The sequence below is a fragment of the Magallana gigas genome, chromosome 3 (genome assembly GCF_963853765.1).
Source record: "Magallana gigas chromosome 3, xbMagGiga1.1, whole genome shotgun sequence".
NCBI classification, from domain to species: domain Eukaryota; kingdom Metazoa; phylum Mollusca; class Bivalvia; order Ostreida; family Ostreidae; genus Magallana; species Magallana gigas.
The window spans coordinates 16,751,491-16,776,925 of record NC_088855.1 but is presented as its reverse complement, the minus strand read 5'-3'; the positions used below and the strand labels follow the sequence as shown (position 1 = coordinate 16,776,925).

At 32.4% G+C, this 25,435-nt stretch overlaps 1 protein-coding gene across 1 annotated transcript; it reads right to left on the bottom strand.

Annotated features, from left to right (window-relative positions):
* Positions 1 to 326: 326 nt before the first annotated feature.
* Positions 327 to 20,784, bottom strand: LOC105329071 (rhamnose-binding lectin-like). The gene is made up of 8 exons (XM_011430226.4): positions 20,656 to 20,784; positions 20,456 to 20,491; positions 19,944 to 20,234; positions 19,130 to 19,414; positions 8,622 to 8,765; positions 8,394 to 8,420; positions 6,512 to 6,799; positions 327 to 410 (listed from the first exon to the last, which is right to left on the bottom strand). Exons 1-8 carry the CDS (start codon positions 20,702 to 20,704, stop codon positions 379 to 381), a joined length of 1,152 nt encoding a protein of 383 aa, XP_011428528.3. The 5' UTR covers positions 20,705 to 20,784; the 3' UTR covers positions 327 to 378.
* Positions 20,785 to 25,435: the final 4,651 nt, after the last annotated feature.

The following is a 25,435-nucleotide window of genomic DNA, read 5'->3' as shown; positions in this document are numbered from 1 at the left end:
ATAACCAAACCCTGCTTACGTTGATTTGGGTAACGCCTTCTTATACAAACAGTTGTAAATGCTTAATAAATATATTCTTAATGGGTTTGCAGAAACCAATAATTTGTGTCATTAATTGATGGAAAAATTTTACTGACAGATTTAACTAGTAGGGTTGGCTATAGGGTAAAATGTCGGTTGAGTCCGCACAACTTTCAAAATAAAGCACAAGTATGAGATCAGTCGATTAGACTGGGCAGATATCGCTGAAGCCCTTTGCCAAGTACTGGTAACTTGAATTGAATCAAGAAAATTTCTTGTTAAGAAAACAAGAAACAAAAATTACAATCACTTAACATTTTTTTTAATTTTCAGTTATTTTTCATCGTCACTTTCTTACTAACCGTGCCACCAGCCATGACGGAAACGATCTGTAAAATATAAAAAAGTGTAGTTTAATATGATAAAATTATTTATAAACTATAATTATGAATTATAATGAGATTTCTTTTAAATTTACTGTGGTTTCATAGACAGTCATTGAATGTTAATCACAAATATAATGAAAGAAGTTTTTAAAAGAGCCTATCAACAAACTTGAATGTTCACAAAAGAAGGGAAATCACAATAATAGCGTATATTTTAGCTTGCTTAGTAATATGCGCCGTTATCAAAGCTCTCCCTTGCAATAATATCATCATGACTTATATGTCCAACTCTGTAGAAATTGTAGCCGGTGTAATGAAGAATAATGCCCCCGTAGAAAAATGATCGCGAGTCATTTATTGACGTAGAATAATGACCCCCCCCCCTTTGCTGTAGAATAATTGTTTTTTTTTAAGAAAAAAGACCCAGAAGTCATTTTTCTTCATATTAAACGTGAAGAAAAATGACCCCCGCTGTAAACATGAATAAAAATTGGTTACCCAGTATCTCGACAAGGTATCTGACTTTAAAATTATTGGAATTTTCACTCTGTTCAGTTGATTTTGAAGTTGTAAACACCGAACTTGTAAAGAAAAAGCGGTGTATAGTTTTTCATATCCGTAGCAAACACACACACAAACACAGTTACATTGCCTCAGATCGACTGTTAACAGTTATGTCTCTTCTCTCGTCGACATTTAGCGGAAAATAACGCTGCACTTAGTAGAAATCTGCTGAACTGTACTTGATTCTTACCATGAATTATTCTTAACAACACATTATATCGCTTTTTTAATGAAGGACAATATTTCATTTACAAAATGTATGCACAGCTTGCTTAACTTTATATATCGCGATATTACAATTGCATCGGTAACAAATTGCCAGGTCTGCACGTGTGCGTTTAGAAGTCTGTGCCGATGGTGGTACTCTTGCAAAGCCATTCCGTGTTTAAAAAAGAAAACAAATGAAAAACAAATTGAGGAATAAAATTGTGTGATAATTAACGAACTAACTATTTTTAGAATCGGTAGGACAACATAGTAGCGCCTTTAAGCAAAATAGTCCCTATACTTGCAGAGTGTATATACATTAATTGGGACATTTTAAATCAGAATGCTGACACATGTCAGAAAGGAGCTTTGCAATTTTAAAAACAAGTGTCAAAATTGAATTATCATTTGAAGAAAAGAAATGAAATTGTTTGATGTGCACCCTTTCCAAACTGAGAAATTCCCTACTTTTACTTTCATTTCCAGAGTTTTTCAATACAGATGCATTTTGCCGGAAAACGAATCTGACTTCCAACCACGAAATTTTAACAGGAAAGAGACAATTTGATGAGCTTTCATTCAAGAGGTCCCTCGTTGCTGAACGAAAATTAGGGCCGGAGCTATGAACCATAACGTTAACATTACCGCCTATGGAAAATGCATTAGTGGACTATACCCTATTATGACGTCATAAAGTAGAAAACGTCACGAACAGTGTAAACAATTCATTTTAATCATGTCTTATTTTAAAACAATATCAATTGTACATATTTTACTACGTTTACATGTGTTTGTAAAAAATATTTGCCGCCATCTCCAAATATTGTTTACATTGTTCGTGACGTTGTCTATTTATGACGTCATAATAACGACGTCAACGTTTGGTATTTCTGTTACAATTTGAAATCCACTGAAGAGCCGATCAGGCGAAAGCGCTCTAGATTAAATTTGAGAGAAATGGATTATTGTGTTATCGTCTACTGAAAACCTTTTTCTATATCGTTACCTATACCAAGGACTTATTCGTTATATATATATATATATATATATATATATATATATATATATATATATATATATATATATATATATATATATCCCCGAGTACCCAAACTCCGTCACCATAAGCAGAAAACCTTTCGCGTTTCTCTGTAAATTATTTTTTGTGGTTTTTATCATTTGCAATCACTAAATATAATTTGAAGCAATATAATTTATAAAATTATTAATAAAAATAATTTTATTTTTATTCAAATTAGCCCTCTGAATACGACGTTTATCACGCGTGCCTATTATATCTTATGAACCTAACTCCGTCACCCACATGCTCTATGATATGGCAGGGAATGAAGACACATTAAAAATTTAGTTAAAACTCAATTTGTATCTAGGCCAAGTTATAATAAGTAAAAATGGTGCATACAGTTTAAATTATATTTAATTTCAACGAAATGAAATGATCGCCAGAATAAAAACGGGTCCATGTAACAGCAATCACAATGGCCTTTTCAGTATTTATGGATGCCGTTTGATTTATGTCCTTACATATTTCAAATATTTTATATCATTAATTAATATATAACTTATTATATTATTTATTTATTACATTTTTAGAAATGTAGCACATTCTTAATTACGATATACCGGATATATCTATACCCTGTATAAGGCAAAAGTATCGGCATGAGCGATTTGACGTTATCATCAAGAGTAGTGCATAAAGGCTATTGCGGACTGAAAAAAATGTATTAATAACCTTAATCAAATATGTATTACATGTAAAATGTTTCATCTTGACCTATCTAAAAATGACTGACCACCGTAAATCATCGAATGGGCCCCCAAGTCAGAAATATCGATATTTTAGTGCACCTGTGAAAAGGATTTAGCTGATTTTACTCAATTAATGGTGCATAAAATGAACAAGGTTTAATTCTGTTATTTTTTGACACATTCTTAAATTTAACCGTTGCAAATTGTTGACATTTGATTAAAGATTTTTGACATGTAAAATATGACGTCATAATCGTACTTGATTTCAAACGGCGAGGAGTTTCCCGAAAGTGACGGAGTTAGGGTAGTGACGGAGTAAGGGGGCTATGCGATATATATATATATATATATATATATATATATATATATATATATATATATATATATATATATATATATATATATATATATATATATATATATATATATATATATATATATATATATATATATATATATATGTATATATGTATATTTATATATATTACGAATAATAATAAATATAGAATATTAATAAATATACATCGATATTCTAAACATTTGTTGTAATGTTGTATTTGTGATCATGATTATACTTTTTTTTTTAGAGCAAATGTGTCAAGAGAACCTGATTATAGTAAATCTTAAATAGAAAAATAAACGCTGATCGAATATAATAAGTGATTATTTCAAAATCGTTGATATGGGTTAAGGGCTCATTTTGAAGGTTAATATTCCCGTTGATTTTGATGACACGAACTTAGAAACACACGCGTTAAGTATGGAAAGTTTCTTAATATTTATAACAAGGGTCTGAGGGCTTTTGTCATATCTAAATGTGTCCAATTAGCTCACAAGCTATTTTTTTTAACTCTTCACAACGCTATTGTGGTGAATGGTGGGCCGTTATCTTCTTTTCTTTACAGTGTAAATCAAACAAATTACAGGACAGTGCAGGAGACCTAAAGGGCTATTATTTCCTGGTCCCAAATTTGGCCTGTACGGGTACCACCAGGTAAATCCGAGGAGTTAAAATCTCCCTTGTTCTTGAGCGTACGATTTTTACTGCCTCCGAAGTTGTCAATGCTCTTACAAACTATTGATGTATTAATCATCTTCATGCTAATTATAGTATGCCGATGATAAAGTAAAATATATTTTCGATTCGAGTACTCTCAGTACTTTGACGATTTCCTTATTGAATGGCTGCTGTAAGTGGCTGCTTACTTCACTATGGTTATAATGCCTAACAGTGGAGTAAACTTTTTAATAATTTTGGTTTCATCATTAATTCTTGGTGATGCACTTGCATACCCAGGAGTTTGTAGTAGGGAAAAATCGTCAATGTAAGTATAATTCATGAACAATATCGAGTCTACTCTTTTATCGCCAATAAACCGAATTTTGTTTTAAAGTGTCTTGTATCTCAAAATAATTCTAATGTGTTGTCACTCGTTATAATGAGATATATACATGTAAATGTAACTCCCTAAGATGAAAACCATATACCTATATACGTCAGTATCTTGTTATAACGGGAGGATTTTTGATTTCTGAGATAAACCCCTTCTTTCAGTTTAAGTTTATTTGAATATGAATTTCATTTTTGTTAATTTCTGTAAACTGCAGTAAAAGTTAAAATATTGTAAAGACTATTTCACAAAAAAAATAAAATATACTCAACAACTTTAATCTCTAAGGGGGCCTTTATTCTTCAGGGTCACTTTTCTTGATGAGGATTTTGCTAATTTTTATGGAATGACACTTATTCATGAGACCAAAGGGTCATTTTTCTACGTAGAATAATGACCGGGGTCATTTTTCAGCGTAGAATAATGACCCCCGGCAGGGATGGGGTCAATTACATTTGAAAGTAATTAATTAAATTACAATTACTTGCTTAAAACCTTCAATTAAATTACCATTACCATTACAAGGATTTTCAAATGTAATTAATTAAATTACAATTACTTCGCAAATGTAATTAATTAAATTACACATTACATTTGAGAAAAATACATCTATTGAATTAAAGCAGATATGACATGTACAAATTTTGTCATGAAAATTTACTACCGGTAATTATTTAGCAACAATTAACACCTACACATGTTTACAGTTTCATTTAATGATTATTAATTGTTCAGTATTCCTTAAGGTTCTCCGATTCTCAGCCTCAAAGTATATTTTTTTATCATTAAAATGTTATTTATCGTTCAAACTTTATATTAAAATGAAATAAAATAGAAAGAGATTTTCTTTATGGTATCCATGCATTTTACGAAGTTTTTGCAACTTTGGCCATGATGGATAAATATATGGAATAAATATACAAGTTGAGATCAAATTAGAGGAAAAGACTGTTGTACTGGTGCATCGGTGGTTCAAACCCCTTAACCTGTATGTAGTAGGTCTCCGTGGAGCCATTAAGCCAAGCAGTATTTTAAAGAGTTAAGTGTAATATTAACACTACAAGACTTTGTCTAGATATAAAAGGCAGATCTATGGTACAAATAAAAAAAAATCCAAGTTATCAAAGATTGCTAAGGATCGGAGATCGTTAACCTACTCCTATCATGTCTACATTGGCAAGTCTTTTCTGGGACACTGAAAGTAAACATTTATCTCAACTAAATTCTTCTTTAAAAATAGGAAAAATACAGGTTATTAGGTAAATCTGGGGTTGAGAGCAGACAATAATTGCTATCAAAACACAATTCACACCTAATGGTCTATTGGCCATTAAGAAAACCCACCAAGATTTGGCAACAAAAACTTAAAAACCTTATTGAAGCCATACATGTATCTCTAGGCAAACTGGCAATTAAAAAGCATGACTTAATAGTTTATACAATTCAGATAACATTGATTTTATTTGTAAAATAAACCTATATTTTTTAATCAAACTCAATTAATAATTGGAAACATTAATTGTTCCTATAGAATAATAAAAGTTTTAGGTAAAAGATATTGAGTGTACCATCAAAATTAATAAATATTAAAAAGATTGATATTCATATCTGACATATTAAAATTAGGAACCTCATTATTAGATAGTGAATAAGTTTGTATAAAAAAAAAAATACATGTATATTTGATAAAAGTTAAATGCATTTAAGTACTCTTCCTAATTTGATCTTGTATTTGTATTGTTTTATACTATTGGAAGTGTGGGGGACAATGGATCGTGGACAGCTTTCTTATTCCTATCAACACTCATCAGTGTAATTGAAAGTAATTGAAAAGTAATTTGAATTACATGCCTTTTTTGAAAGTAATTAATTAAATTACCATTACATGTAATTGAAAAATGTGTCAATTACACATTACTTTCAATTACATCAAAATTTGTAATTAATTACACTCAATTACCATTACAAATTACCATTACCCCATCCCTGACCCCCGGTCATTATTCTACAGAGGTCATCATTATCTTAATAAATAATGCATCATCAATAAAATTCTTAAGATGGAATAATTAAAGAAAATAGCTTTACTATTTAAATTTTGAAAATATCAATGCTAAGAAATATACCACGTATCTCATTTGTAAACAAGAGTTTGAAAGCACTACTTACATCTTCTTCGGCACTCATAACGAACTCTCAGGTACTTTAATGTTCCGTGGCATGGATCTCCAAATACAGAGTTCCGTGCTCTGAGACGACAGCTGCGTCTTCCATTGCATTTGCTTTTAACCTTTTTGAGTACATTTCTTGCGGTGCAACTTGTACTCTTGTGTTTCCCGGAGCGTGAACACGTATGCTTATCCTCCCGCCCATACATTGCATCGAACACGTGCAGTACCTGGTGCATCCCACAATGTAAAATTATTCCCTTATTTTCGCAAGCAGTCTGGATTGTTCCTTGAAAATAAGAAATAATAATTGCTATTTCGTTTCTAGGTAGATTTGATTGTCGAGATCATTTCATAGTATTTTTTCTATTTTTTGTGGTCAAGTGTGTGTAAATTCCAACACATCTAACATTTTTACTATAGTAACCATATTCTAAAAAGGATCTATTGCGAATAACAATTGAATTGACCTATAGGGCCGGTATTGGTTTCTGTCTTTATAAAAGGTGCTCCACTTCTTGATTTTAGGCCATACGCAGTAAACTCTTAGGTTCTAGTTCTCATAATGTACATGTATAGTGATTGAAAAAAAATAGTTTCACAGTCATTCTCCGAGCAGTTTGAGTTATGGCCGCTTGTTTTATTTGATTATCTATACTACGATACGTGTTCTTTATCTGCATTCATTTACAACCAGGGACATATATGCAACTATCGAAAGTCTAGCGTGACGCGATGTTAAAAGTTGCAAACCCTTTGACTTTTTGGTACAAATAGAACCATGAGCTTGGGCTTTCAGTAGGGCGTAGCTATCTATTTCTTGCGTTAAAACAAGTTAAAATGACGCAGTTTCAAGCAAAATATCCACCGATTGCGTAGTATTAGCTCAAAAGCCAAAAGATGAATTTTGTTGATTTCAAAGAGCCATGATTGCATCAATGCACAAATTCTTTGCAACGAACGAACCGAAGCTATATTGCAGTACCACAATTGTACCATTTCTGATAGATGTTCTGGAAAAGCAAACGCAACAGCTTTTGCTCGGCATGTTTTTGTTTGACGTGGTACCTGTTTTGAGTAACACAGAGTGAAGGATTCTTGTTCTCAAACTAAGCGTGCTTCCACTAAGGTACAGTCCCGATGATTGCTTTTACATGTAGTTAAGTGTATACTTTTTCCATCGATATCTTTAATTTAAAGAGCAAATGTTCATTTAAGGAAGGAGATCGAAATTAGATATACAAAATGCACAATTCTGCGTAAAAAGAAAAGGTGTCTATAAATTCCGTTAATTTTTAAAAAGAATAAGTATGCCCATAGATGGAATCGAACTAGGGCACAAAAACATCACATGTTACATAGTTAATGGTTTTACCCACTGAGCTATCTAGAAATTACACTCTTCGTTGTAAATATAGACCACTATGGAAATTAGTTTCCAAATTTTGGTCGTTTTTTTTGCAAGGGTGCCCCTAAAAATCTATCTTAATTTATTCCTTTGAACAACACCTATCTTTTATCTTTTATTTAGGGGCAGACTGATTCTGAAGGATATCTTGGCCATAAACCATGCAAAAATATACCATTTTACTGAGAAAATGTTGTTTTCGCCGACTTTGAAGATTAGTAATAAAACTACAAGAGCAAAATGATAGGTTCAAACTGAAAATTCGAAAAAGTTTGAAATAAGTACTACAGAAAATAACAAAAAAGGGAAATCCATCCCCCCTTTAGGGCCATTCAATTGTTATTCGCAATTGATCATTTCAAGTGCTTTTTAAAGTGCAGAGGCTCATTGGGACTATTTAGATGATTGCACGAGACAAACTTAAATTAAATTCCGGTTTGTGTTTTTTTTTTAAAATTCTATACTGTATTCTTACCTGGAAGTCTGCATACTCCTTCAGTATCTGAAATTAAGTATTGAAACCAAGGTCAAAATTAGAATTTATCAATTATTTTAACCATTCAAGAAGTTTAATGGGTCAATATAAAAAAAAATCAAGAAGGACAATAAAAGCAATTCAACCTGTAACATTAAAAAAATTATAGTTCTAGAATTATTGTAGATATATCAAATTATGAGCAAAAATATGTTTTGAAACTTTTACCTTGCAGGATGAATAGAAACACAGCAATAAGGACCAAGTACTTCCACATCTTGTTATGTGAATTGAACTGGCTATGAGCTTGGCAACTGGTCTTACTAATCACATTTATACCAAATATTATCAAATATCTGCACAAAAGGTATCAGTCCTGTCCAGTAGAATTTAAGGCACCTGATAGTGGCTAGGAAATTGTCTAGTTATTGCCCATAATTGATTATGGTCTACTTATTACCATAATTGATTTTAATTTGTCAATAATACTTTACAATTTGTAATTTTAAAAATTTAATGCATTCAACCATTTGTTCAATTATTTCAATTCAATTTATTCACTCAAACCGTCAATGTGACGGTACAAGAGGTACATCTACATGTACATTTACAAATGTAGATATAGAGTCAGAGGTACATGTACAATACAAATTAGAGAAAAAATATGACAAAAAAGAGTACAAATGTTCAAGGAGGACAGACTAATTCAAAACTTTCATGTATAAATAGAGTTTGTTTAAGTTTTAAAGTAGACAAAAATTCACAAGATTTAAAAGGTGTTTGGTCTTGATTATTCTTACGTAATGTTTCAGCATCTTTCTTTTACTAAAGTACATTGTACAACCGTGACTAGATAAGAACGATATCGATCTAAATAAAAAACTCGTACAAATTGTAAACAGGAACTGATACCAAGAAAACTGGGGAAGAGAAAATTATTCATCATGGACTCTCTTACAATGAGAAATTAATTAATAATCATTGGTCCATCCTCACAATGTCAGTAGTCCTGAGTCCACTCGTGGCCACGAGTGGACTCAGGGCCCCTCACATTGTGAGGATGGTTTCATGGGGTCAGAACAATTCCATAGGGTCATGAACTACATTGTATTTGATGCATTATAATACATTAAGAAAGAAAGACCCCTTCCTTCCTAATATGTTTTACGGTGCGACCGTTGGGGCGAGCGCAGCATGTGATCAAACAATAAATTATGATAAATCAATGAAAATAAAATTAACAACGTAAATAAATTTGATTGCAAAATAAAATAAAACATACCTATTTTTTTCAGTAAATTTACATTATTCACAGTTTATAAGACTTTGTTATTTATTTATTTATAAATAGAACAATAGTTCCGTCTCAAATACAATGTTGTTGAATAATAAAGATTTTAATATAAATGTTCATTGCCTCCATCTCCTCTTTTAAAGTGATTGTAACGTATGTCACTTCATCCCCTATTTTGCAGTAGACATTTTTTCTTAAACTTCCATTGAAAAATTGAATTATCATAGAAGCCCCCCCCCCCCCAATGTTAAATTTTTTTTTTCATATTACACATAGAAAATCGACTTATCATGGAGTTGCCCCCTCCACTTATAAAAAAAATAATGTTATTTTTTTTTTAAATTTACGCTTAAAAAAAATTTGCTTATCATATTAAAAGAACATGATGTCCCCCCTTCTGCAAGTAATAAATGGAAGTGAAAATAAAGAAACCATTGAACTGCTAAAGAGCTGAAGGATTAGAATTTTCATGATTTTTTTTTCTTTTTGCTTGCAAAGATTATTTGGATGAGGCTGCCATTTACCTATCCACCCACCAACCCTCTTTTAAAAAAAGGCGATGAGCACTACGTGTACGTTCCAGGAATTTACCGTAATTTTAGTGAATAAAATAAATGTGAGCCTTCATCCAAATGAGTGCAATTTATAACTGTTTCCTGTATGTGAAGAAATGTCCTTATTCTTCAGCTGTTCTTTAGCTAGTCTTCGCAAGGTTTTGAGAGGATTTTGGTCATTTTAGCAGATTTACAATAACTTCAATTAGAGTAATTTCCCCTTATCAGTGCTTATTGTGACGTCAAAGCTGACGTTGGTTAAGTGTCGCATGACTCTTTAAAACTCCCCATAGAAATAAAAGTACGCGAAGTATACTGTTTTATTCACTTAAAAAAGCATGATGTTCTTAACATTACACATTACACACATTTGCTTCTCAAAAGTTGTACTCTGAACGTGAAGTTTGAAACCATTGGTACTATGAATTGTGGGTCAACATTTACTGACGCCGAAAAAATCTATCGGATCAATGTGTAAACCTTTGTGACGTCACTCGATTATTTTTGATTGAGAGTGTACTGACGTGAACTTTAGAGGTAGCATTGACTGTATGTCGTATAAATTGTTATTGTTTTTATATTGTCTTGCTGATTCTCGTGAGAGTGTGAAGTGATAAAAATTGCCATGATTACAGGGAACTACTGGGACGATTAAAACAATGCATTACTGGTCCGATTATCTGACGCCAAAAAAATCCGTTGAATGAATGTGCAACTTGTCCGAATTTTCTATTCACACATGCCTTGCCGGTAGAGCTCGCTTCGCTCCGGCGCTGGGCGCCGGCGAGCTGCGCTCGCTATTATAACTTACATAAAAATGAAATGATAAGTCTTTACACTTATTTACATGTAATACACAAATTTAACACGAAATTGTTACAGGGTCAATATGGGGTCAACTCAATAGTGCAAGTCTGACAAATGAAAAAATATAACTTTTGCAATTAAAATGACAAAAACTTTACAAATGCGATAGGATATGTAACGATAATAAGCTTATTTAAACATAAAAAGATGACGATACAGTATGCTAGCAAAGGGAGATCACTTAGGTTTACTATTGATATAAATGAACTTTCGTGGGGGGGGGGGGGGAGGGTCTGGACCCTTTCTCTAAATCCGTGCACACGATGATGTACATGTAGGCACACAGAAGCAAATCTAAAGCCGGCATTATTACACTGGTACAAAACAGTGTTATTTAGGGGCAAACACTTGTTGCAGGTATTACTGTCTAATGACGGCATCTAGTTCGTACTGTATGGATAAAAATCGTGAACTTATAACTCAGTCAATATTTTGAAAAGCCAACTACTATTGCGAACCTGTTTAGAATGTTTCAGCATACTAGGTTCCTACACTATGTTGTCAAGATTTGCCGTTGAAAATTACAATGTTTTTAAAAATAATTATTGACAAAAAAATTGTAAGCACGTGTTCAATGTGGCTAAGCCACTGACATTCAAACTATCATAAGCAATTTGATATGTTAAAAATATTCGTTAAATCATAACAATTCGTTAAACTAAAAGATTTTTGTCAACAAAGTTTGTGGTACTAAATTTTTTATCGCGGGAGCAAACTAAAAAAACATGTTAATATGGTTGTCTCATCTGTGTTTCATCTCCCGGACTAAGAACGTATTAAATGGTTTTGAGAATTGAAAATATCTACACGCAATTTTTTAGGTAAGGTTTACAGTTTACTTGATAGTTCATGCATGTAGGTTCTTACGAAATGAAGAGTGAAAAAAAAGGTAAAAATACTGAAAAAGTAATTTAAAGTTAGGATCTAATTTAAATTATTGTTTATTGCAAGAACTAAAAAAAATTGATGTCTGCATTTCATTAATTAATCTGTTAAAAAAAATTCTAAGTGAACATAAGGACAAAATTCAAAAGAAACATATTAAAATATACGAATGAAAGATGTAGGCAGGCACGCAGTATGCGTGGGTTGGCTATTTGAACACGTAATGTGATCTACAGAGTTTCAACACTTGTTTTAAAATAATGCAGCTACCTAATTATATTGATTTATTGTATTCATATTGTTTTTCACAACATTAATTTAAATGTTAACTAAAGATACACATGGTGCATCTACATCTAAACAAAAACCCTGTCAAAAAATTCGAATATTATAAAGAAAAGCCATCTATCGATGTTGCTTTAATCAATGAAAAACAACCTGCTTCTTTTAAAAAAAAATGGATTCTCAATTTTATAATACAACCAAATGTGTAAAACAGGGTGTAATGTTGTTCTTGAATTACGTGATCTATGTAACAGATGGCCTAAAATTAGATTTTATAATGGTTTAAGTTTTATTAACACCGCAAAAATTGATACGTATCATTGCCATAGCTGCATTTAAGATAAATATGAATGTCCTAAGAGATTTTATAAAATAGTGGTACTGAAACAAAAGACAAACATGCACATATACATGTGAACATTAAAGCCTGTTTGTGACGCCACAACAATTAACACACGATCTTATACTTTGACTGTGGCATCATTCTAAACACAACAAACAAGAGTTATGGCCTCACATATTTTCGACAGACCATTAAAAGGACCGAGACCCAATTGAAGAAAGCTATGAACATGATATTTTCATTTTTTTAGTATAAAATGATTTACTTGTGTATTTTGAACGATTCACGAAAATTTGAATGTTAGAAGTCAAGTTACAGGCGAGATACGAAGGAAAAAAGTCCATGTCATGTAAACAAAGCTGGAGTCTCATATTTGTTTACTAATATTGTAAAGTAATAAAAATTACAATTTCTTTGAAAAAATGACTCAAGGCTAACAAGATAAACTGATGAACTGTGTTAATAGATACTTTCATAAATCACAAAAGCGACATTAGATTGAAATTCTACCTTAACCACACAGATGTGAACACAGACTTTGTTAAGGGGATGTTCCGCTATCTTGTAGATTTGGGGATAAGAATGTTAACATTTCTTGTATTGGCTTGTTTTTGCCAGAAACTCACCAAAACTGTTGCAAAAAGATATAAAAGCAATAAATACGAAGTCCTATGCTATTTTGTTTGAAAAGTATGCATACAAGAACAAGATAATGCTTTTAACCACTTAGAACAACAGTCGAACTACGCAGCTACAGAATTTTTTTTGAAGATTTAAAAAAAATCTGATATAAATATGAAAGGGGTTCTTTGTTGTCCCCTCTACAACCATTTGTTGAGAAAAGATGTAACTTTGTCTCAAAGTAGGATACAGCTGTACCTTATTTTTAAAATGGGCGTCAAAAAGTATCAATTTCCACAAGATATACTTGTCTGTGTCCGTGAAGGTACATGTACATTTAAGATATATTTTCATTGAAATATGATATTTACTTTTTCAATTTAAGACAACCGCTTTTTTGAACACCTACCCCCTTTCTTAAAAGAATTTACTTTTTTGCAAAATATATTTATACATAAAGAACTAAAGACCCCCCCCCACACCCAAATTAACAAAAATGAGAGAAGTATAAACTTGTATATCAAATTCATCACAGATTGTTTTGAATTGACATTTATTTTTTTCTATAAAAATCTAACGTAAATGTGTCTTCATAAACACAGAAATTCTAAGTATAGACTGGATTTTTCTTGTTCTAAAAAGTGGATCCAATGCTGACTGATAAAAAGGGTACCCTTTTTTCAGGCAAAGTTACAAAATATACTAGATTCAAACGTATTCTCAACAAATGGTAGTAGAGAGGACACTAAGGAACCCCTTCTATATTTTTTCAAAGTTTTAAATCGTCAAAACTGTAGCTGTGCAGTTTTAAGTGATTAAAAAGGCATTGCCCTGTTCTTGTATGCATAATTTGCATACAAAACATCATGTAGAATCTCATATTTATTGTTTTTATGTCTTTTGGCATCAGTTTTGGGCAGAAACAAGCCAGTTCAAGAAATGTTCGCACATCCCCCTTAACAAAACAAATAATCATAACATTTGTAACTCGCTTGTTACTCAATATTTAAATTTATATTTTAACGGAGCATCTAAAACCTCCAAATTGATCATTTTTGACATTTAATAAAATAAATTTTGAAAAATCTAAACTCAATTTGTGTTTAAGATAAAGTAAAATGTTCATACGACTGTCAAATGTCGTGGGACATTGTTTTTTTTTTTACTTTAATTGTTAAACTGTATGATAAGCAATGTGTCCTGTATGAATCATATTTAAGTACTTTGTCACATCTTGACTTAAAGGTGAAGGAAATACTGAGGCTGCATCATATCTAGATGGATATTGACACCTGCATGTAAACGTACAATATATGGTTACCTAATATTCTATTCATAAACAAATAAGCAACGTTATCCAAGATACCTGATGAATAAACTAAGAGAGATTGATTAGGACTAAATACTTTATTATGGTTTGGCGTTACTGGCCGCAGTGACTTTAGGCTACCAATGGGCTGCCTCACAACAATTCAAACAATACAACAATACGTGACGGCCCATCAATAGGCTCATTGCGCAGTGGGTGAGCGCAAATGCACAAACGTCACAAAATATAATATTCTATACAGTGGGTAAGTGCAAATGCACAGACATACAAATGACAAAGTTTTACACAAGGTTTGTGCGAATAGGTAAACGCAAATGCACAAGTTTCAAAGTTCAAAACACATTAAAATTGTCAAAGTTCTTGTGCAGCAAGTATATGCGCGAATGCACAAGCATGAATACACAGCATTTTAAACACACACATTAACAGCATTATAAACACATTATATTGACAGTAAAAAACTGTATCCTATGATAATTTGAATGATTGCACTCTTCCATTGGAGTTGGGGTGCGACGATAGCGCCATAAATCAACGACAATGTCAGGAATAGAACGAGTGTCACTGCGACGATTTTTTTGTTCAGAGCTGCAGGTATCACAAAGATTATGTGGGTGTCACACCGGAACTGAAGGTATCACAAAGGTTATGATAATTGACCTGAAAAAAATAATGTAAAGAAAAGCAGTATGTGGTTCTAAGCAAAGGAAATGGGAGAGGAAGGGAGGGTAAATTAATCTAAAGAGTATACTTTATTACAGAGAATTAAAAAAAGTCTTACCAGTTTCAAGAATAATCCAGAAATGAGGCAAAAAGAGGCCTAATTTTAAAGCGAGTATATTCAACCGGAAAAATTCCGGAAAAACATAAATTCTATTTATAGGTCCTTGGATATATTTGCATATCTTTGACAAGCCAAGATATGCCATATTATTGTATATTGAATACAATGGAGACTAGGAACTCACGATGAAAACAAAAAGAAGAAGGCACAGTTTCTTTCAATATATGCCTTAATATTCAAAAGATGTTTATATTTTCTGAAAACACGGATACCATCTTGAACACACCTCTGTATACAGAGATATGTAATTTACTTTTATTATATTTTCAAAAGACTTCATCATTATTACATTTTTCTAAGATTTACTTACAAAAAATGACGAAAAAAAATACACTAAATTTTGTGTGAAAATATGTCCGCAGCCCAAAACTATATAAATATATTTCATGTGATATCACATGTTAAAGGTATTTTGTAAATTTTATCATGAGCGACGGCCGCGGACATGGTTTTCTTTTCAAAATACTTTTGAAAATCGGTGTCTTCTACTCATTTTTATGAAAAGTACGGGAAAATGTAGTTTTCATGGTGTCAAAGTTACTCTTGTGAAAGTCTAATCAGATTTATAGATTTTTAAATGTTAAGATTTTTTTGCGAAAATAAATGTTACATTTAAACTTTTTGTAATAGTTAAAAGAGCACTTTAAAAAAAACTCTTCAAAATATAACCGAAACTCTACCTATCTCATTTACTAAGTTTTCGCCAAGATAATGCATATTTGTAATAATAGGTCGATAATCTCATGAATACGTACATTTGAAGGTTTCTAAGAGAGAAATAATGATAGCCTCGAATAAATATTTACGTAGCGTTATAGTGGACAGCATAACTCGAGAAGAGTACCTGGTCTATGTCCGCACTGTTAGTATTGAAGCTGGTAAGATAATAAGAGACATATCTAGACATGCGACTACTTTGAGTAAGAACTAGGAGCAACAGCTGAAAAAACATATGTCATAAATTATTTACATCGTAGATGTTCTAAAAAATGAACGATAACAATAATTGAGCCCCCCCCCCCCCTGCACTTTTGGGGATTATATAAACAATTGAAGTTAAAGCAAGATAATTAAACGATGGATTTATAGTTATACTACGCGATTCCACCCCCTCCCCCTTACGGATTAGGAATTTTATGAATTTAGAAATCGTCCGTGCTTTTTTTTTTGCATGTCAAGATTTTTTAGATAAGATTTCTATTCTCCGCCACTTTTCTAAAACAATGCTACATCCCTAAATTGAGATCAGTTAAAGTTATGATCATTTGGGTCAAGGTTGAGACAAACTCAGAAAATAAATATGCCTAAATCAGGTTTGTATCACATGAATCAACTTAACTGCCGTTGAAGTCACCTTCAATAATAACTGTACCGTACCCGTACACGAATACTATGTGACTGTATAGATTTTCAAGTATGCTCTTGCGTTAAGTTCTTGCGTGTACGCATCAATATTACTATGAGATGGCAAATATACACCAATTATGTAGTATGTTACCAGAATAATCATTGAGTTGAATTCCTATAATTCGTCTTGTATTATAACATGTCACTTCTTTTACAGAATACATTAGAGATTTCTTATACATGATCGCGACGCCCCCTTTACCAATGAACGCCGAATTATCGAACATTATATTATATTATACATCGTCATTTTTGACATAACAAGCATGTTCATTGTGAATAATAGAATCAAGACTAGATCGTTCTCGTTGCGAGCAACGAGTGGGTCTTCCGTCCGATTTTTGAGTAAATGAGATAAAATCCTTCACTTTTAAGACTAAATTGTTAATCAACGCCAAAAAAATTAGGGAAAAAAAAATTCGGCACCCAGGGCTTGAACCCAGGTCGCCTGGGCACATGTCCACCACTGTAACGACTGAGCTAATCGGACTCTCGCTTCAGGAATCTGATGCTTAATATCTCGGGAACGCATCAATCGATTTAAAAAAAAATTACATATTTTTAATGAGTAAAAGAGTCTCTATCAACCCGTTAGAAAAATATATATAAAGCAAAAAGTTGAAAAAAACCGATTTTTTAACTTTCCTTCCGGTGACGACCGGAAGTGACGGCGGACGATTTTATGACCATGTTGCAACAGGTTAAGTGGATGTCTATCTTCACTGAAAATTTCAGCCTTATATCTTTATTCGTTTTTTTAGATCTCTAGCCAACTAAATTGACTTTTAAAAATCGTAAACGGACGATAACTTCCGACCGGAAGTGATTATCAAAAAATTGAAACGGCGGTACAAACTTCAGATACCGACGCATCAACCCTCAAAATTTGAAAAAAATCGAATGAGCCATCTTCGAGAAATCGCCTGCACAAAATTTGTAAGACAAAAAAAGAATAAAAAGAATAATAAGAAAAGTGAAAAAGAAACAATAGAATAATAGTTGGGTCTTCCGCTGAAGACGGAAGACCCTAAAAAAGAATAAAAAGAATAATAAGAAAAGTGAAAAAGAAACAATAGAATAAAAGTAGGGTCTTCCGCTGAAGACGAAAGACCCTAATAATTGTGGTGTACTTTCTTTAAGTTTATGCTCTGATATGCTCAAAATTTCACACGTTTCTTTTTCTAAAAAGTTGACATTTTTCATTAAAATGCATGTTATATTTACATGTGTAGGGTATCGTCGATAATTGTAAATTTATTTGTGCCAATTTTAATATGAACTTCAAAAACCTAATTTCGGTGAAACAAAACTTTAATTTTTGTTTTACTTTCTAACGATATATTATCAGATGATTTAGATTGAACAAAAGTTCCTTATCTTTTTTAAAAGACGAGAGCTAGTACAAAAATTGAGTGATATCGTTTTACATGATCGAAATATCAATAATGGAAAATTCATATTCATAAGTAAAAGTCAAAAGATAAGTCTTGTTTTTCTTTTGACACTTAACATAGCTATTTATACTTTTGTCGCGAGTTTAAAGGATCAAAACATGATCATATTTTCAACGCATTGATATCGACATTACTTGTCGTTTCCTTAATTAGAAAAAAGAATAATCTGTTGGGAAATCCAAAATGTTATGTTATGTCAACACTCAACAGTAAGCAGTTTCAATCATATGAAATCTGCGTACTTCATAAAACAAATAAAAAACATTTTTAAATTAAGGTATTAGTTTGGAGACCTATTGCATTTTGTTTAGGCATATCTAAATGAACGCCCCTTGATCTTTATTTATACAAAGAAAACCGCAAAAGAATTGGATATATGCATAATTCTTGTGACATGAGTTGAACAAACAAGTTCAAATGAAAACAACAAGCAAAAAATTGCTATCACTTCTTTTATTTTAAAAAAGAGGTAAGTATTATTTAAGAAATACTCTTTTTAAATTTTTAACCACCTTATTTCTTCCTTTGCTCAGCCACGGTGATTACCTACAAGTAAATATGAAGAGAAGTTAAGCTTCATATATGCATGATAATATAAATTTTATGAATAAATAATAACTAAATCTCTATCAACTTTACTGTGGTTTCAAAATTTAAGTGTTCATTGAATTAGAAACGAACGTGATTGTAATATTTTGAAGATATTGAAATTATAAAGGCTCAAATATACTTATCAACAATAATAAGTATCATGATCAGAAATATTTTTTTCAATAAAAAGTTGATACATGTTATTATAGAACATAACTGAATCTTTAACTTGATTTATTTTCGATACTACATTCTACTCACGTTTGCACTGATAGCGAACTTTCAGGTATTTAAAGGTTCCGACGCATGGATCTCCAAATACACCATTAGAAGCTCTGATTCGACAGGATCGTTTCCCATTGCATCTTCTTTTAACTTTAAAAGACGCATGCCCTGCTTTACAACTTGTAGTCCTTATAGGTCCATGTCCACACGTGTGTCTATTAGTTCGCCCATACATTGCAGAGACCACATGAATTCGTCTGTGTCTCCCACAACGTAAACGCAACCGGTTGTGTTCGCAAACAGTTTTGGAATGGGTATAACCTTGAAAAAAAGATTAAAGTACATAGTCATGATTATTTTATAATGTCCCTCTTTTATCAATTTTTATCTCTCTATTTAATACTTTATGGAATAATTTAACAGAATCTAAATGGTTTTTTTTAGTGGGGTTGCTCAAGACCAAGGTCTTTCAGTTGTGGAAGTTTTTTACCCCACCTTTGCAAATTACTAGTGATTTGTCATTTTATTTAATAATTTATTTTGTTTAATTTTTTGTTCTCAATTTAAACAATTCAAAATTTGGTTCATTGAATAAAGAACCTTTAACGCAATCTGTTGTTCTATTTCATTGCAAATGAACTTGGACTCATTAGAATAATTTTGATTCAGGTATTTGTATTGGCTAAAATTACTTGTAGCAACAAAGCTCAGAGTTGGGCAAAATTAATAAGATGTTTCTCTTGGAAATGCAAATATTAATATATATGGGAAGATTTGGTGGCCAAAAATGTAATTATAGAACATAATTGAATTTGTAACTTGATTTTTTTCGATACTACATTCTACTCACGCGGACGTTTGCACTGATAGCGAACTTTCAGGTATTTAAAGGTTCCGACGCATGGATCTCCAAATACACCGTTAGAAGCTCTGATACGACAGGATCGTTTCCCATTGCATCTTCTTTTAACTTTAAAAGACGCATGCCTTGCTTTGCAACTTGTAGTCCCTACACGCCCATGTCCACACGTATGTCTATTAGTTCGCCCATACATTGAAGATACCACATGGATTCGTCTATGTCTCCCACAACGTAAATGCAGTTGTTTGTGTTCGCAAACAGTTTTGGAATGGGCATAACCTTGAAAAAAAGATTAAAGTACATAGTCATGATTTTTTTTTATAATGTCCCCCTTTTATCAATTTTTATCTTTCTTTTTAATTCTTTATGGAATAATTAAATTAGTTCAAGTGGGTTTTTTGTTCGCATAGAAGGTAGTCATGTCGAACCCTCATTAATCACTGTTCCCTCTTATTGTTCCTTTAGTTTCATTTTGTTTAATCTTAATTTTCATTTCTTACCTGGAGGACGACCACACCATCCTTCAGTTTCTGAAACTAAGGTAACAATTTAAAATTTTAATTTCATTCCATCAGGTAGCTAAATGTTTCACTCTCAGAAAGAATATAAAAAAGGACGATATTGCCACAGTTTAAACAATATTACAGTCAAATAATTGAAATACTGTCGATTCAAATAATTCTGATAGCAAAACCTTTACCTTGGAGGAAGACAAGAAACACAGCAATGAGGACCAAGCATTTCCACATCTTGTTATATGAAGTGATCAGGGTATGAGAGAGAAGCGGTATTACCAGTTACATTTATACCAAATACTATCAAAAGTCTGCACAAAAGGTAACAGTCCTATCCAGTAAAATGTAAAGCACCTGGCAGTGGCTAAAAAAATGTCTACTGATTAATTCTAATTGATTTTATTTTGTCAATATTACTTTATAATTTGTTATTGTAACTGATGCGGTGTGTCACAATTTGATGCATTCAACCATTTGTAATGTTTAATGTTAAGGTAAGCAAGAGATCGTTAAGACATATTATTTTTGTATGCTGATTTTTATTTATCTTGCAAGTTTGGACAAATGTAAACCAGCAAACATATTTAGACGAACTGTCATTCTCTTGGTGGCATTTTTCTGCTCTTTATGCAACGTATTTATAATGAATTAGTTTAGACCTGCAATATTATTTTGTTTACGCGTATCAAAACTATGAAGACTTACATGAAAAAATTGAGTGATAAGAATTGGCATAATATTCGTTGTTGATGAAAAATCGCAGATAAGTGTCAACTAGAATTTCGGCCAAATTAAAACTTTGTTAACATGAACACTAGTTTTGTTCGTAGAGACTCGTTCGAAAGTACTGATTCAACTTATCTGTTAATTCTGATTTCATTGATCAGACAAACAAGTATAAACTCAAAAGACACTTTAAAATTTACTGCTGAAAAAAAATAATAACTTGGACTACATTATTTTAATATTTGTATTTGGTAAAAGTAGCACATAAAAATATAAAAAAGATTAAGATAAGTTAAGATTGCATGCACAATGCAATCCACTTGTGAAACCAGTAATAAACTACTTCGTGGTTCAACTAATCTATCATAAATATTTTTAGCAAAATAGTACATGTATATTAAAAGCACTATTTCGGATGACTTTTATTTTTTTTCAAAGAATAATCGGAATTTGCAGCAATTATACATATTAAGTGGCTTGCCTTGGAATACTACTGGCCTTTGATATTACATTGGTAAAATAGCTGCTACTAGTAACAGACTGCTATTAGGTGGCTACGAGAAGTGAGAAAAACTAGCTAGTAGTAATTGCTACAAGAAAATTTTAATATATCTGATGATATTGTAATTGTACTTATAAATCAAGCTCTATTTGATATTTTCCCCTTTGTCGACAGAAACTCAAACAACTAACTTAAAAACTTGAATATCAAAACACGCACCAAGCGACATCAAAGAGAAAAAAAAACACATCTGTCCTGTTGTAAAGTTTGAATTCACTGGGTGGCAGTAAATACAAAATTCACAACATGACAATCTAAATCTGAAAAAAACCTAACTTATAAAAATCAAGGTTTTATAACAGGCAACCTCAACTGACAATAAGGTTAAAGTGTTACTTTAGACTAGAGGTTGCAGTTTTTCTCAAGAAATTTTATATCTGGTATTTGTCTAACAAGGGAATATAACCTGTAATTTACGGTTACCTTATCGGATGCAATTTATGTATTTATTGCTTGTTTTAAAATTGTAACGAAATGCAAATTTGCTAATTCATACTGTATGGATGAAAATCGTGAACTTAATAACTAAGTCAATATTTCGAAAAGTCAACTTCTATTACAGCGAATTACAGAATACCAGTAGAGTTTTCAATAGCTTGCTAGATTGATCAATAGGGTATTCAATTTGGTCAGCAAGGTATCACATTAGGTTTAAATCTAGGTCATGTGATTACTCAGGTATGACAGCAATAGAGTGAGTTAATCTGGTAAACATTTGTACGTTTTGGGCCTTTTTGTTTCTCTCTGTTATCCTACATTACTGCTATAAAAGTCTGAACTAATTAAGCAGTCAGCACAAAAAAACTATTAGTGCTGTAAAATGCACCAGGAATCAGGGAACCAAAATTTTTAATGATTTTTTGCAGGAAAAATACCTCCTTTTTAAAGTTATGTTTTTCTCTTTTATTTGTTTCTTCAGAACTGCCTTTTGAATTACATTTTTTGAAAAACAAAATTCAAATTACTCCAAGCAGAATTGATGCTCTATAGAGTCCAGTGCTGTCAAGGTGGACATTCTTTTTAAAAGTCTATGAATAGAATAGCTAACAATAGGAGGGAGTGTTCTAGAGGTTTTCTTTGTGTAAAATGAATGGGTTGAGTGCAAAATAACAATCTACACTTGAGTAACCACAGGACCTAGATTTAAACCTGATGTGATACCTTGCTGACCAAATTGAATACCCTATTGAGCAATCCAACAAGCTATTGAAAACTCTACCGGTATTCTGTAATTCGCTGTAAGAACATGTTTAGAATGTTGTCAGGATTTTATAATGGTAATGAAATGCAAATTTGCCAATTCATACTGTATGGATGAAAATCGTGAATTAAAACTCAGTCAATATTTCGAAAAGCCAACTACTATTGACAACAAGTTTAAATGTTTTCAGGATTTGCTGTGGAAAATAACGATGTTTTAAAAAATTTAATTTAGAAAAAAATTGTAAGCACATGCTTACAATGCTTCAATGTAGCTACGTCAATGATATTCAAACTTAGATAAGCAATTGGATATGTGAAAAATATTCGTTGAATCATAACTATTCGTTAATCAAAAAGATTTTTTCAACAAAGTTTCTGGCACTATATTTATTAATCGCGGGAGCAAAGTAAATAACATGTTAATATGGCTAAGAACGTATAAAATGGCTTAAACGTTTTGAGAATAGAAAACATCTGCATGCAAATTTATAGGTAAGGTTAACAATGGACTTGATATTTCATGCATAAACATGTAGATACTTACGAAATGAAGAGTAAAACAAGAGGCCCATGGGCCACATCGCTCACCTGAGGAACAATAGGTATGATAAAGTCAGCTACATGGAGTCATAAAACAAACAATCTGGACAATGTACAATAATACATGTAGATCCTGTATAAATAAAATCCATTTTTCCCCCTTGGAACTCGGATAGCCCTGATTGCTGCCAATATTTACAAGAGCAGACTTTAATCACCGCTCCTGCACATATATAGGGACTCAAAGTTACGCAGGCAGGGATGACCGCACACCTACGCAACTCAACAGGTACCAACGTTTACGCAATCAGGGATGACCGCACACTTGCACCAACAGCTCAACCTAACGCAAGTAGCGAGTGCCGCACACTTGCACTAGAAAGGCCTGAACACCAGCATGGATGACCATACATTAGTGCTCCGCCGCTACCACCGCCAATACAAGCAGATATGACTGCACACTTGTATAAATGCGATACAGGGCAGGAATGACCGCACACATTGTATCGAAGGTTAGAAAACACGTAGATTAGATAGAGCAAGGTTGTTCACACACTCAATCTATCCATACCTGTTCAAGTTTAACCCCAAACAGTCGCTCATTGAAATGCAATAGACACTGTCCCTATATATGTGCCAACCTAAAATAATTCATAGTATCTAAAAATTGGAAATCAAAAATAAACAAAATAATCTGGCCTTTCCCAAAACTTCTTATGCAGAACAACTTATATACATTGAATATTTATTATTGTATAAAAATAATCATCACAATAATTGGTTAACAGTGGATGCATTAATTAAAATAATCAAGAATCAATAAATCAAGGGCAATAACTCAATACAGTAATACAAAAAGATTCTAATGAAAAAATAGCTGCCTGCTTCAATTCTATAGTCATATCACATGTTGAGTATTGCAGTTCTCAAAAAGATCCTTTACAATTGTTTATATATGGGATATTTAGCTACATCAAACTCTGAACCTTCTTGTGAGGCCGAAGAATTGTCCTGGAGCCAAAGTTTTAACAATGATAAAGAATCATCTTGCTGATTAGTTTCTGAGAAGAAGATTTTTAAAGATTTACTTTATATATTCCTATGTAAAACTTTAACACCCCCCCCCCCATGTGGCCTCACACTACCCCCAGGGATCATGATTTTCACAACTTTGAATCTACACTACCTGATGATACTTCCACACAAGTTTCAACTTTCCTGGCTGATTAGTTTCTGAGAAGAAGATTTTTAAAGATTTACTCTATATATTCCTATGTAAAACTTCGACCCCCCATTGTGCCCCACCCTACCCCCAGGGATCATGATTTTCACAACTTTGAATCTACACTACCTGAGGATGCTTCAACAACAGTTTCACCTTTCCTGGCTGATTAGTTTCTGAGAAGAAGATTTTCAAAGATTTACTCTATATATTTCTATGTAAAATTTTAACCCCCCCCCCCCAATGTGGCCTCACCCTACCCCCAGGGATCATGATTTTCACAACTTTGAATCTACACTACCTGAGGATGCTTCCACACAACTTTCAGCTTTCCTGGCTGTTTAGTTTCTGAGCAGATGATTTTTAAAGATTTACTCTATATATTCCTATGTAAAACTTCGACCCCCCCATTGTGGCCCCACCCTACCCCGGGGGTCATGAATTTCACAACTTTGAATCTACACTACCTGAGGATGCTTCCACACAAGTTTCAGCTTTCCTGGCTGTTTAGTTTCTGAGAAGAAGATTTTTAAAGATTTACTCTATATATTCCTATGTAAAACTTCGACCCCCCATTGTGGCCCCACCCTACCCCTGGGGGTCATGAATTTCACAACTTTGAATCTACACTACCTGAGGATGCTTCCACACAATTTCAGCTTTCCTGGCTGTTTAGTTTCTGAGCAGATGATTTTTAAAGATTTACTCTATA

Coding starts and splice junctions, on each gene's coding strand:
- LOC105329071 (XM_011430226.4), bottom strand. CDS start 20,704: ATGTGGAAATGCTTGGTCCTCATTGCTGTGTTTCTTGTCTTCCTCCAA. Junction 20,235..20,455: donor ATGGTGTGGTCGTCCTCCAG/GTAAGAAATGAA, acceptor CTTTTTTTCAAG/GTTATGCCCATTCCAAAACT. Junction 411..6,511: donor TTATGAGTGCCGAAGAAGAT/GTAAGTAGTGCT, acceptor TATATTTTACAG/ATCGTTTCCGTCATGGCTGG.